The sequence below is a fragment of the Taudactylus pleione genome, unplaced genomic scaffold (genome assembly GCF_031769625.1).
Source record: "Taudactylus pleione unplaced genomic scaffold, aTauple2 ptg000885l, whole genome shotgun sequence".
NCBI lineage: Eukaryota > Metazoa > Chordata > Amphibia > Anura > Myobatrachidae > Taudactylus > Taudactylus pleione.
Window position 1 is genome coordinate 1,305,419 of NW_028285286.1, and position 14,579 is coordinate 1,319,997.

The 14,579-nt window shown below is 48.4% G+C and overlaps 1 protein-coding gene across 2 annotated transcripts in view; it reads right to left on the reverse strand.

Moving 5' to 3' along the window:
• LOC148474183 (neural-cadherin-like) overlaps positions 1-14,579 on the reverse strand; it is a 143,588-nt gene that overhangs the window by 12,980 nt on the left and 116,029 nt on the right. For both annotated transcript variants that reach the window (XM_088458988.1, XM_088458989.1), the window contains exons 22-26: positions 12,153-12,430; positions 9,812-10,026; positions 8,761-8,888; positions 5,531-5,658; positions 316-439 (exon numbers count right to left, since the gene is read on the reverse strand). In XM_088458988.1, coding sequence (XP_088315114.1) covers positions 316-439; positions 5,531-5,658; positions 8,761-8,888; positions 9,812-10,026; positions 12,153-12,430 — 873 coding nt within the window. The remainder of the gene's footprint in view (positions 1-315; positions 440-5,530; positions 5,659-8,760; positions 8,889-9,811; positions 10,027-12,152; positions 12,431-14,579) is intronic.

The following is a 14,579-nucleotide window of genomic DNA, read 5'->3' on the forward strand; positions in this document are numbered from 1 at the left end:
CCTTATGTGTTTGTGTTAGTTAATCTGCCTGTGCCAAGAAGCTGCAGCAAAACCAGTGATGGCCCATGGCCTTGGCCCAGTGGTGCGAGTGGTGGGCCCTACCGACAGCAGTTCCACCGCTGGCTTGGCTGTATTAATAGCACCATCGTGTCAGAAGCAGAGGCTGGAAGGTTCCTACAGTGGTTGAGCCCAAAAACAGCTGGATGGCCACATTTTATTATATAAACAGGAGACACAATTGGTCTCACTCGCCTGCCTACTGGTCTCACTCGCCTGCCTACTGGTCTCACTCGCCTGCCTACTGGTCTCACTCACCTGCTTATTGACTGCAAGATTCCGCAAACATCCTTTGAAATGAGTCGGTCTTGGCTGCAGATGTGAGTGCGGAGGCGGCGTCTTTATCCCGCCCAGCTGCAGAATGTGATGCGGATTCCGATACCTTTAAAGACCGTCAGGAAGTAGATTAACGCATTGGAGCATTGTTAAAAAAAAAAAATAACTAGCCCTGAGACAATGATCCGTTGAGTCTCCATGGTGTAAGTGTTAGGTTGTGTAATATGTACATTACATATCATCTATGCTGGAGTACAGAGCCGTAACTAGACTTTTCAGTGCCCTGTGCCAGAGAGAGCAGACCCCCCCCCCCCCCCATTTTTTTAAAGAGGGACATAATATAGTGCACCTGAGAGAGGGCTATGGCCTCATGGGGAAGGGCCAGGGAAGAGATAGGGGAGGCCAGGAGATGCTGGGGATAAATAGGGACATAATATAGTGCACCTGAGAGAGGGCCATGGCCTCATGGGGAAGGGCCAGGGAAGAGATAGGGGAGGCCAGGAGATGCTGGGGATAAATAGGGACATAATATAGTGCACCTGACAGAGGGCCATGGCCTCATGGGGAAGGGCCAGGGAAGAGATAGGGGAGGCCAAGAGATGCTGGGGATAAATAGGGACATAATATAGTGCACCTGAGAGAGGGCTATGGCCTCATGGGGAAGGGTCAGGGAAGAGATAGGGGAGGCCAGGAGATGCTGGGGATAAATAGGGACATAATATAGTGCACCTGAGGGCCATGGCCTCATGGGGAAGGGCCAGGGAAGAGATAGGGGAGGCCAGGAGATGCTGGGGATAAATAGGGACATAATATAGTGCACCTGACAGAGGGCCATGGCCTCATGGGGAAGGGCCAGGGAAGAGATAGGGGAGGCCAGGAGATGCTGGGGATAAATAGGGACATAATATAGTGCACCTGAGAGAGGGCCATGGCCTCATGGGGAAGGGCCAGGGAAGAGATAGGGGAGGCCAGGAGGTGCTGGGGATAAATAGGGACATAATATAGTGCACCTGAGAGAGGGCTATGGCCTCATGGGGAAGGGTCAGGGAAGAGATAGGGGAGGCCAGGAGATGCTGGGGATAAATAGGGAATTAATATAGTGCACCTGAGGGCCATGGCCTCATGGGGAAGGGCCAGGGAAGAGATAGGGGAGGCCAGGAGATGCTGGGGATAAATAGGGACATAATATAGTGCACCTGAGAGAGGGCCATGGCCTCATGGGGAAGGGCCAGGGAAGAGATAGGGGAGGCCAGGAGATGCTGGGGATACATCGGACATAATATAGTGCACCTGAGAGAGGGCTATGGCCTCATGGGGAAGGGTCAGGGAAGAGATAGGGGAGGCCAGGAGATGCTGGGGATAAAAGAAGAGGAAGCTACAAGTGAGAATAATAATAGACAGGAAAAGTGACAGGCCCAACCAGCGCCCCCTGCCCTGCGGTGCCCTGTGCCATGGCACTGGTCGCACTACCCTAGTTACGGCCCTGCTGGAGTATCTCACCATGTGCTCCATGTATCACAGACGGGTTCAGGAGTATTCCCGCCTGGTAAAACTCAAAGTAACACTTTAATGTACTGATGTAAATAAGCCATACACACAGTAACATCAAGAGACTTCTATTTTAAGCGATATAAAGACATGCAGCGTTGGGGCCAGTCACCGGTGTGGCGCATGCTGCCTGGAGAATACAATACTGTTTTGTTTTGTATTATTTTTGTGATACTCATATACATTGTTATAGTTGTTTGTATGTAGTTGTATTTCTATGTGTAGGAAATAAAGGAGGGATATTTTTCTTTTTCCCATCTCCCTCTGTCCTATTCTGACAACACTAAGGGGTCTATTTACTAAGACTCTGCGTTAATGCCACTCCTGCTTGGCCTGCTACCGCTGTGAGGCAGGAGCTGGCTAACGCAGCAGTTACTAAAAATAGCCCAGCCGAGGAGAATGAAGGTTAAGTCACCCCCTCGGCGGTAACAGCTGAGACTCCCTTCCCCTACAGCCCCCTACAGCCTTGTGTTACTCACCACCTCCGGCTGGCGGCGGCAGCCTTTTTTTTTTTTTTTCCCAACAAACTTTATTTAAAAACGGCCAACCTGACACAGCTCAAGTTCTGCTTCTCCAGTGAGGAGCAGCAGATACCGGCAGCTACAGGAGGCGATATCAGCGCTGGAGAAGTCAGCAGACGGTAAGTGGCATCTCCTCTTAGTAATAGCTGGGACACTTAGGAGTCTATTTACTAAGGGGAGAAAAGGGGGAAAAATGCTATATATACCGCTTCTCAGTATGGGGTAGGTGTATTATAGCGGCACTTTCTCGAGGCGAAGCAGGAAGCCGTAATGATGAGATGTATGAACATCTCATCGGCCGGAGAGGGGGAGCGTTAACTCCCCCCTCCGGCGCTACCCGCTATGTGCTGTGTCTCAGAGTTGGATGGCTCCACTGAGCATGTGCGGGATCTCGCAAGAACCTCGCGTGCTGTGGATATAGGGCAGCGCCAAGCTGTAGCTGTCGATAGCGACAGCGGGTCGAACGGTCAGGCGATCTGACCGTTCATACATGGCCCAGGCTATCAGCGCTGCTATCTTGTAGATAGCAGCGCCTATAATGACAGAGGCGCATAGCACCCCTTTCATTTACCACCCAGACCCCTGATTATACATCGGGGAGAAGCGGTATCAGTGCATATAACGTGCGCTGATACCGCTTCTGGGCTTCATACATCTCCCCCTCTGCCTGCAGCCTGCCAGCGCTAAGTGCAGGCTACAACATTGCACTGCACCTGGGGAACTTAGAGCTGCCATAGGTGTTTATAGCAGTGCTAAGTGCCCCTGGTATTACTAAGGGGAGATGTCACTTACCGTCTGCTGACTTCTCCAGCGCTGATATCGCCTCCTGTAGCTGCCGGTATCTGCTGCTCCTCACTGGAGAAGCAGGACTTGAGCTGTGTCAGGTTGCCCATTTTTAAATAAAGTTTGTTGAAAAAAAAAAAAAAGCTGCTGTCGGCCGGTGATGGTGAGTAACACAAGCTTGTAGTGTGGGGGTTCCCAACCACGGTCCTCAAGGCACACTAACAGCATACCTCCCACCATTTCAATGAAGGAAGGAGGGACAGGGGCACGTGCCTGGAAAGGGGGCGTGGCTTCTGGAAAAGGGGTGGAGTCAATTGAAAATGGGGCGGAGCCTCGCTGCTTCCCCCGTTTTAGTCACTTTGGGGGCGTGCCCAGCACTCTCCGAGATGCTGGGCAGCCCGTACACAAGAGAACAGATGCCACATCTGTTCTCCTCCTGCACACCCGCTGCTCTGCTATGCACAGGGGCTGGCTGGCAACTTTTAGCCTGGGGGCAAATGCATGCAGGCGGCCCTGGCAGAGGAGTAGCGTGTAGCCAGTTTGTCCGAAGAATATGCGTGCTACGGCGCCCCCCCCCTCAAGTGTTCCAGGGGGTCCATATGGGATTAATGTAAGGTAAAAATAAAGATTAGGGCAGCCCCCTGTCGTAGTGCCCCCATGTGCCACAGGAGAGAACACCCTTATGCAGGCCTCCAGTAGTAGTCCCCCCCCTTGTAGTGCCCCCAGTAGTAGTAGTCCCCCCCCCTTTGCAGTGCCCCCCTTAGTAGTAGTCCCCCCCTTGTAGTGCCCCCAGTAGTAGTCCCCCCCTTGTAGTGTCCCCAGTAGTAGTAGTCCCCCCCTTGTAGTGTCCCCAGTAGTAGTAGTCCCCCCCTTGTAGTGCCCCCAGTAGTAGTAGTCCCCCCTGTAGTGCCCCCAGTAGTAGTCCCCCCCCTTGTAGTGTCCCCAGTAGTAGTAGTCCCCCACCCCCCTTGTAGTGCCCCCAGTAGTAGTAGTAGTCCCCTTATAGTGCCCCCAGTAGTAGTAGTCCCCTCCCCCTTGTAGTGCCCCCAGTAGTAGTAGTCCCCCACCCCCTTGTAATGCCCCCAGTAGTAGTAGTCCCCCCCTTTGTAGTGCCCCCAGTAGTGCCAGACCCCCCCCAGTAGACACACATAATATAAAAAACTAAATAAAATAAAAAACACCTGAATCCCCGCTCCTGCCGCTGCCATCTGCTCCTCCGTCTGTCCTCCCGGGCCGGGCCGCTCTGCATTATGGGAGAGACGTCATATGACATCATGACGTCTCTCCCATTGCCCACTGCGAGAGCCGGAAGATGGAGCGGCTCCTGCAGTGGGCGCAGCAGCAGCTAATGAGAGTCTGACAGACAACAAACACAGCTGTCGGAGCCGGCGGCTGTGTGTTTGTCAGTGTAGCGCTGACCGAACTCCGTCCGGTCAGCGCTACACACGCGGTGCAGTCTGTGTCACAGTGACACAGACAGCACCGGCCCGCGGCCCGCATGACGCTGCGGCCCGGGGGGCACATGGCACCCTGCCCCCCGGCCCAGCCCGCCACTGGCTATGCAGGGCAGCGGTTTGTGCTTACCCCAACTCCCCCCCCCCACCGCGGGACACTGCGGCCCACGGGCGGGACAGTCCCAGAAAAACGGGACTGTCCCGCTGGAAGGGGGACAGTTGGGAGGTAGGTAACAGTCCAGGTTTTAAGGATAACCATACTTGAGCACAGGTGACTTAATTAGTACCTCAGTTATTTTGATTTAACCATCTGTGCTCAACCATGGATATCACTAAAACCAGGACTGCTAGCGTGCCCTGAGGACCGAGGTTGGGAATCACTGCTATAGGGGAAGGGAGTCTCAGCTGTTACCGCCGAGGGGGTGACTTGACGTTCATTCTCCTCGGCTGGTCTATTTTTAGTAACTGCTGCGTTAGTCAGATCCTGCTTCGCAGCAGTAGCAGGCGCAGCAGAAGTGGCATTAACGCAGAGTCTTAGTAAATAGACCCCTTAGCGCTGCCATAGGTGTTTATGGCAGCGCTAAGTGCCCCAGGTGCAGTGCGATGTTGTAGCCTGCACTTAACACTGACAGAGAAAATCCCTTTAGTACATACTGAGAAGCGATATGTACAGGGATTTTCTCTGCCTTTAGCGTTTTACTCTCCTTAGTAAATAGACCCCTAAGTGCCAGTGGCACCAGTATGCAAATGAGACAGCAATCAGATTCTAGCAGTCTGATAGAATAAATGGTTCCCATGACTGCTGCAATGAGCTTTACATTCTTCTGCACAAAGCCAAAGTCTCTATAAATATTAATAATAATAATATCTGTATACATGCATCCACATTACCGCCAGGCCTGGGTCATCAGTCCCCGGACTTCGCAGCCTGCACGATCCTCTGATAATAAACTCGTCCCCACTCCCTCCTTTTCCGTGATAACGACCGAGCTGCAGCGATCCAGCGTGAGGGTCACTTCCTGTCACAGACACACACAGGGACATTTATACACCAGGGACGGGCAGAACCGCAGCAGTAATAATGCTCCTTAAGGTGGTCACTTATATATGGGCAAAGGTATATGATACAAGGACTTTGAGGCCACTCTAGGGCTCGGCCCTGGCAAACTATAACAGGGCAGAGGGGGCAACAGCCAGTGTACTGGGGAACCCATGGCTCCAATCCCAATTGCCCATCGGTGCTCCCATGTGAGCCGGTTTATGGGCAGGATGAAAATGGAGGTAGGTGACCGTGGACCAACAGCTTCCTAGTTGTGTTTTTGGTCACACTCCCCCCACCCCCTTGGCTTTTCCAAGGCCCCAGGGGAGCATTTACAAGGACATTCCTTAAACACAAAGGTCTTTTCTCCCCACAGACAGACTGCCACTAATATACTGGAGATCTGCTCTGATCTTAAAGCTTTAAATCGGACCCAATGTGCATCTTCTATCTTCCAATCGCACTTCTGCTATTAAGTACATTTTTTGGTGCTCTCCAAGCAATGTAGTAAAAGCCTCAAACACACAATGGCCACATGTACGAACATCAGCCCGGATACCCCCTCACTCTCCTGATGCAGTAAAGATCTGAAGCATGGAAACAAGTTAACAGGGTGATCCTAAAGCAGCAGGACATTGGTTCTACCCTTCACGTTTTTAGTTGTATCCAAACGCAGGCACGTAATGATGTTCCAGGTGTTTAAATGACCCTGAAGTGGGGGGGTGGGGAGTACACAATCAAACACACAGAGGATGATTAGGCCAATATGTTTCAGTTTGGAGATGACCCTCAGAGAAACCAGATCATCCTAATATGATAAGATAAACTAAGCATCTAGGAAATTACTTTAGAGAAATATATTAGAAGAATGCAACTGTTTTTTTTTTTTTTTTTTTTTACAAATTATAGATTTTGTACTTTAATTGGGAAGATGATAATGATATTTCATTAAAAATGTATCTACACTCAAAAAAAGAGTCGGTCTAATAATTATACCTTACTGGGATAATGGATGATACTTGAAAAAAAACAAAAAAACAAACCAGTATATTTGCCTGAAATTGCCTGTCAAAGACTCCAAAAGCCATTGGTGCTGCATTTTGACAGTTTGTAGCTGCCATTAGCAACACATGCAACCTTGGAAACAACCAGAGAGGACCACAGTTTATTTCTCTGGTAACAGGTGTTGCTAAGGTAAGTTATACATGAGCTTTGTCAAATGTAAGTGACCGTATAAAGCCGCGTATCCACTACGCCAGTGTTCTCCAATCTGTAGCTCGCGAGCTACCGCTAGCTTTCGGTCTTAATTTTGGTAGCTCACCTAGCTGCAGTACTGCCGAGTCACCTAGGAGGAAGTGACCTCAGACATGTGATCCCCCCCCGTGGCATTGACTCCATGGGTGGAGCCACAGGGAAGCATGTCAGGTGATTTCCGCAGCCTCTACAGCAATCACCTGACGTGCATCCCCGTGATTCCACCCACGACGTCTACGCTACGGCGCAGTGAGTGACTCCAGCCCTGCCGGAAAATCACACAACAGCCCTGCCTATATCATTTGCACTGTAATAATTATATGCATTTTTATTTTCTATGAAACATTTTTTATTTTCATTAAATTACCTTCAATTGTTCGGTTATTAGCCAGATTTTTTTTATTTTTCAAAAATTTTAGTACTGTAGCTCTTCAGGATGTTTCATTTTTCTAAAGTAGCTCACACCTCAATTAACGTTGGAGAACACTGCACTACACGATATATATTGAACGATAACGACATCGTGCAGTGGATATGCCGTCGCTCATCGCCCGAACCTGCTGTCCAACCTGACGATATCGTCAGGTTGTGCATGTTCGTGGATGAGGAAGGGTGTCGGCACTGAACGATATATCGATCAGTGTGGGCTCAATGTCCGCTGCACAATGTAATGAACGTTTGAACGATGTCGTTATCATTCAATCGTTCAATAAATTGTGTAGTGGATACGCGGCTTAAGTCTTGGGAGTATATTTACTAAAGTGAGAGTTTTTAGAACTGGAGATGTTGTCCATAGCAACCAATCAACTTCTACTTAACATTCATCTAGCACCTTCTAGAAGATAATAGCTAGAATCTGATTGGTTGCTATGGGCAACATCTTTACTTCTAAAAACTCTCACTTTCATAAATATACCCCTTGGTCTTTAATAGCCCATTTCAGAAAAATAAGTCCTATTGCTAATATAAAAGTGTTATTCCAGTAAGTTTCTGTTACCAGTATAGAGATTTTATTGGTATTTTTGAGTGGTGTTCCGGTTTAAAAATAAAACTGGGGACCCATATTAGTTGTCTGGTACTCCCAGTGTTGGGAGTACCACTGTGGCAGCTAAGTAGTAATCCGTGATGTACCAGCCATAGAAGGTTTCCAAGGTTACTGAACAGAAGAAACCAGAATGTAAAACAACAACACTCCGTATTTATCACAGATGTATGAAGCTCTGGAAAGTGATAAAGTGCAGAGTGATAAACAACCAACCAATCAGCTTCCAACTGTCATGTTACAGTGTGTGGTTAAAAAATGACAGTTGGGAGCCGATTGGCTGGTCGCTTATCACTCTGCACTTTGGCCCTGATTCAGAGCCGGACGCTCTGACCAGAGCGCTCGCTCTGAATCAGGGCCCACCTCCATTAATATGGAGCGTCCTCCTGGATGCTCGTATAGCTGTGGGTCACCACCCACAGCATATACGAGCGTGCAAAATGATGAACCATCAAAAAAAATGATGAACCACCAAAGGGGGCGTGCTGTCAGTCACCATCGACAGCACGCCCCCTTTGATGAGACACTCCGAGCGAAGGAAAGTCCTTCGCTCCTCGGGTCTCACGCATGCGCACGACGGAGCTCCCTCCGTCGTGCGCATGTGCAGTGGGGACCATCGACCCACTTGCGAGCGGACTGCCGCTCGCGAGTGGGTCTGAATGACCCCCTTTATCACTTCCCAGAGCTTCATCTGGCCCAATGTCTCTTGTCTACAGACAGCAATGATGTGAATGCTTAAAAAGCCACAATAAATAAACATCTTATTTGATAAAAATAGAAATTAACCTTTTTCTTCAGTCTCACATCAATCCGATGCCACCTCCCATCCGTCACGTTGACCGCCGCGGGTATCTGCAATTGTAGGGCGTCATAGATCTGTCCAATCGTCAGCCTGGGAACACCCCTCACAATATCTGATGAGACACAGACACATTCATTGCGTCACAGGGTGTGGGGGCATTTTGTATAAGAAACCGGCCATGTATTATTGCAATATGCTACCTGACCGATGGCCTGCACGGCCATCCCAATGGTCAGGTGACTGGTATCTGTAAGGGCGCAGTAACCTACAGAGACCCATTCAGTCGTTAGCTTTGATCTATGGGGTATGTTGTTTTTAGTTATATCATGTTTTCACTTTGTTAGTAAACAAACACGCTGCGGCTTACAGACTATCCTAGGGCAGGGCATACAGTCGCTGTATACGTTAATTATAATAACATGCCATCTTATACAGCAGGGATGGGGAACCTCAGACTGACCCTCTGAGCTTTTTTCGGCTAGCCTCATCTGGCTAGCAGGGTGCCTAGAATGACGCCCTACAGCCAGAATCTATGCAGCAGTGCCGGCTCGAGTGTCCTTAGGACACATTGCTGCCCTTACAGCTCACAGGAGCATCCTCAGGATGCTCCGGGCATTGCTGTAATCACCGACGATTGTGGCCCTGCCCCCGTGTGACATCACATGGAGGGGGCGTGGCCTGCACCGTGCTCGTGAATAAAGTTATATATATCAAAATGGCCTTTGGCAGAAAAAAGGTTCCTCACCCCTGTTATACAGTATATACTGGCAGTAAATAACACACAGAGGAGATAATGTATCATAACTTGGGAGAGAGATAAAGCACAAACCAATCAGCTCCTAACTGTCATTTTCCAGGCGGTGCCAGATACGTGACAATTAGTAGCTGATCGGGTGCTCTGAGCATCTTCTCCACTGGATCTCGCTGTAAGATTTGATACATCCCCCCCCCCCCCATACAGAAAGAACATTTTAGATGAAGACACAGATTTGCGCTTTGTAAGCGGCTTTTGGCAGGTTTTTTTCCTGAACGTACCGACCGACATGAAATATTCTTCATTTCCAGGCGTCTGATTGGACAGAGGTCCATTATACAATAAGGTACCGTCGGGTTCATCGCTTATATACTCTAGAGACAGGTGACTGTCGGAGCATACTCTGATTGGTGAGAAGCAGGCGTATCCGTCACCATGGAAACGGCGCAGTGTCAGCTGACACAACGGCCCCCTGAATTCAGGCCCACAGTGACACCTAGACACGAGTGGAAATCAATATACATTTAATTGCATTCAAAAACATTCCTGCGGAATACATTATTGGCTCAGCTCAGACATTTTATTTATTTTTCGTAAGCAAATATGCAGAGAGAGATTTGGCGGAATTGTGTTTCCTGCTAGCAACTTGTTAAACTGTTGCGATGAGATTTATGGCCGGATTATATAAACACCATCACCGCATACGTTACACAAGCACCTTTTCTTGTAACACAGCATTTAATAAATACAAATTACTCTTCCGTCTGTCGCTTCTTTTCCTGTAATCCGATTTTTTTTTCTTTAGCTCAGCTTTCTATAAAGCGTATCTCCAAGTCTTGCCGAGCAGTCTGCTAAAAATACACAGAGACGTTTCTAGGGAATTATTTAAATAGGAAATAAGAATATTACACAAGTTTATAATAAAAAAAAAAAGATGCATGCTTTAATCCATCTGGTAAGCTCAGCGTGGCACGCAGGAATACCAGTGCTAAACAAAAATACAAATTGTGAAATACTGTAACTGGTTCTGGAAAGCCTGTAACTATCAACGATATATGTGCAAGACAAAAAAGTTACCAGGGAACTGGGTGCACACTTAGCGCCATTAAAATGCTCCTCGGGCTTCCGAGAGCTGTACACAGCTTTCCTCTAGATTCCTGCCACCCAAATGTAACCATCACTCATCCACAGAAGTCAGTTATTCCACATGCGCTGTGTGACTTATTAGCGACTTAGACGCTTGCGCAGTTGAAAAACACTGGCCATTTGCGCACATATCGGCATTACACGCAACTTGGAATCAGCGTAATTGCGGCCAATTTGTGAGCAACTCAGAATCAGCGCACAAGCGCACTAGGATTCAGGGCCTCATTAGTGTCCTCTAAGCAACGTGTCATAGGAAGCGGTCAGTGGTGATCAGCGCTCATTGTAGTGTTTTTAAGGGGCCCATTTATCAGTGTATATTTGCAGCTTAATTCCGCGAAAACACCCATTATCGGGGGCTAACCGCAAATATTACGTTTCCCCCAGATGTGAGGGACTGCAGCAGATATCTCTGATACCTGGTGCGATTCCTCCATTCCCGCCAGCAGCCACATCCCCTTATAAGTTTCTATGGGGGAAGAGATGCTGCCATAATTACCAATTTCCGGAATGCGATGCGTGCCAGAGATTGGCTAACGCCATCTGAAGGTGGCGGTAGCCCATTGTAGTCTATGGGCTATACATCGCAGATTTAGCCGGCAGAGGGTTCCCCCGGAAACCTCCCAGGAAATGGGGGCTGTGCATGTGTGGTCAGCGGTACCGCGTAAGTTCATCAGCCCCGGCTCTTCCGGAATCCCTGTCCCTGCGGGTGCTCTATAATACATCCCGACGATGTAATTGCATTCACAATGTGATCATGGGTGCTAATATCGTGCCCACATCGTATATTAAGTTACGTGCAACTTCGAATAAATAGCAGACGCAATGCCCGCTTTCATTAGATCCAGGTTATACTGGATTTATTAACACCTTGATCTTGCGGTCTCCTGCAATCTTCACATATGATTATAGCTAACACGGTCGCGCTTCCGGTAGAACCACAGTTTTCTTCAAAGACACAGAAGCACACGCTTTCCGCATAGGTCACCACATACTGCGCGCCATATTCAGTAGTGAACACAATTGCGATTACGAACGCACATTGAGCGATTGTTTGCCACCGCATATGCGTATAAGCCGCACTGCGATTACAGACGCACAGAGCAGTCCATCGCAAAGTGAGTGACAGGCTGTCAGCGATTAGGGGAGGTGACGGGGGGGTGGTCAGAAGAACACGGGCCTGTCTGTCTGTTTGAACGGCGTTTCACGGGCGGGCAGAAATTAGCCTCTGTGATTGCCTACGCAGCATAAGAGCTCTCTCTCTGCAAAGTGACCTACAGTCTCTGCGACTGGTCAGACCTGGTGTAAATGCTGCATGACTGTCCGATGTACATCGATGGTACCGATGTTTACACAGGAGTGTGACCTTGGTCGGATATGAGAACGCAGCAGTGGTCGGGATACTACACCTTGAACATTGCTAAGCTAGACTTGTTTTACCCCAACTTACAACAAACTAATGACAAGTATTGCACTTACCGGTATCCACTAGTAGTATCTACGCAAGTTCCACCATTGAGACATGGGTTTTGGGGCAAAGAGTTGCAGAAGCTTTGAGCCCGGCCAGGCGATGGACACCTGCATGCTGCACTCAAGTTGTGGATGATTGACACAAAGGAGGCGCTGCCCCCGTCTACAAGTTTTGGGGAGTCTGTGAGTCCGTTACGTTCGGTGCATCCACCACCCCTCAAACACACTGCACGTAGGCAAAAGTCTGCTCCTCCTGGGAATATCTCCGTCTGCACAGCTGCCTGGATCTGACGTGGGAGAGTGAGAGAGACGACGAGACAGAGAAGGTTTAGAAGAGAGTAAAGGAGTCGTGGAAGTGAAAGGATAGATTTTATGTCAGCAGACAAATGGTATTGTGGTGTACGGCTGTGTACAGTCACATACATTATTCATGTGACAAGCACAACTTTCACATCCGTCACAGCAGCCGGCCTGACTGAGCACGTCATAATGTCTCTGCTTACATGGAGCCCTCACATCCAGGTAATGCGGAGCCATCGCAGCGCATTAACGTTCTCCGAGTCAGCAGGGCAGCAACCTCTGCCTACAGATCGGGTTCTCCACTCTACAGATCACTTCATGATCTTACCTCACCTCTGCCCTCAGTGCCAGTTAGACCTCCCCAAAACTTTACTTCTCCGATCCCTACTTTTGTACCCCGAACTTTCCATGGTCTGAGACACAGGAGAAGCCAAGCGCAAGAGCGGGCATAAGATCGACATGGTCATAATCGGTCAACATTGTGCATGTCGGCAGGATATTTTAGTGCTAGATTTAGGGCTTATATAGTGGGTAAAAAAAAAAAAGGCTACAGTATGTCGGCATTGTGACTCAACATCCCGAACATCGACATAACATATCACACCCTGGGGAGATGTACCAAGCCTTGGAGAGAGGGATAAGGTGGAGAAGTTACCCAAAGCAACTAATCGGCTTCTATCTGTCATCTACATACACTGGGCCATATAACGGACAGTTAAAGCCGAGAACGCAACTAGTCAGCTTCTATCACTCTCAGAGGCTTGATACATCTCCCCCAGGGCAGAAGAATGGTGTAGAGCTGGGTGGCACAATAGTGGGTTCTCCTTGTGTTTCCCTCCCATCGAGTGTCTTGTGCCAGACATGATGGTCTGGGCAACGCCGGGAGGGATGAACTCCGGGATTCGGACATGGTGGGTGAACAGAGCATGAAATGGCCTGAGGGAGAGCTGACCCGTCTCCGATTCCTTGCATCTTAGTCATATAAAACCATCTGACCAAAAACAGGGATATAAAAAGGGTCAAGTGAGGCTCCTAAATAGTGAGCATTTGCCGATGAGCTCGTTCTTTATAGCTTCATTACTGCTCTCTTTAGTGCTTTACGTTATTTGCTTATTTTATTCTTTAGGGTTTTTTATTTTGAAATTTGATAACTTTATTGTTTGCAGAAAAAAAAAGACACAGGACTATAGCTGTACTGTTATTGTATCTCTTCCCTCCATCCAATACTCTATCCTTCACGTCTCCCTCCTTCCTCTCATTGTTCACTGAAACTCTCAGCATAAAGAATCTATATATATATATCTATATATCTATATATATATCTATCTATATATATATCTATATATATATATATATATATATATATATATATACACACACACACACATATCAAAACAACTCTGTGGTTTTAAATCTGTAAATCCATGGTTGGGTAGATAATTATAAAGGGATGAGAAGCTGCTGTGGAAACGCTTTCTCTTCCATCCTACATCCTATTTTCTCCTTTTTCTAAGCCTACTCTCATATTATATGGATTATGGGCCTGATTCAGCAAGGAACGCAGTTACTTTACATGGAAGCAATCGGCCGATTGTTGCGCCCTGCGCATGTATATACAATGCGGTGCGCGTGTGCGAACTAAAACTGCGATCGGGAAATCGATCGCAGAGGATACGCAGACCCATTACAGAGTGATTGACAGGAGGTGCCATTTGTGGGTAGTGATGGGGGGGGTGGTCGGGCGAACACAGGCGTGCCAGTGCGTTGGGACGGCGTTGCATGGGCGTGCATAAATTATACACTGCAATACCATACACAGCCTGAGGCCTCATAGCGTGCGCTGAAGTTAGCATTTCCTGAGTGAGGTCTGACCTGCCTTACCTGTGCGTATGGGCCCGATGTTACTCGATGTTACCGATTGTTTCGATATGTTGACAAAGTATACGGATGTGAGTTAGGGGAAGTGGGCATCCTAATGTTAGGTTGCGATCACAATGTGAATGAAGACATTTACATATCACCGCTGATATTAGCAACTGCGTTGCGTGCGTATAAGCAGAATATCGATCTGTAGTGAATCAGGCCCAATACTGGCATTTTGTTAGTATTCTATCATCTGAGTGTTGCTAATTGACA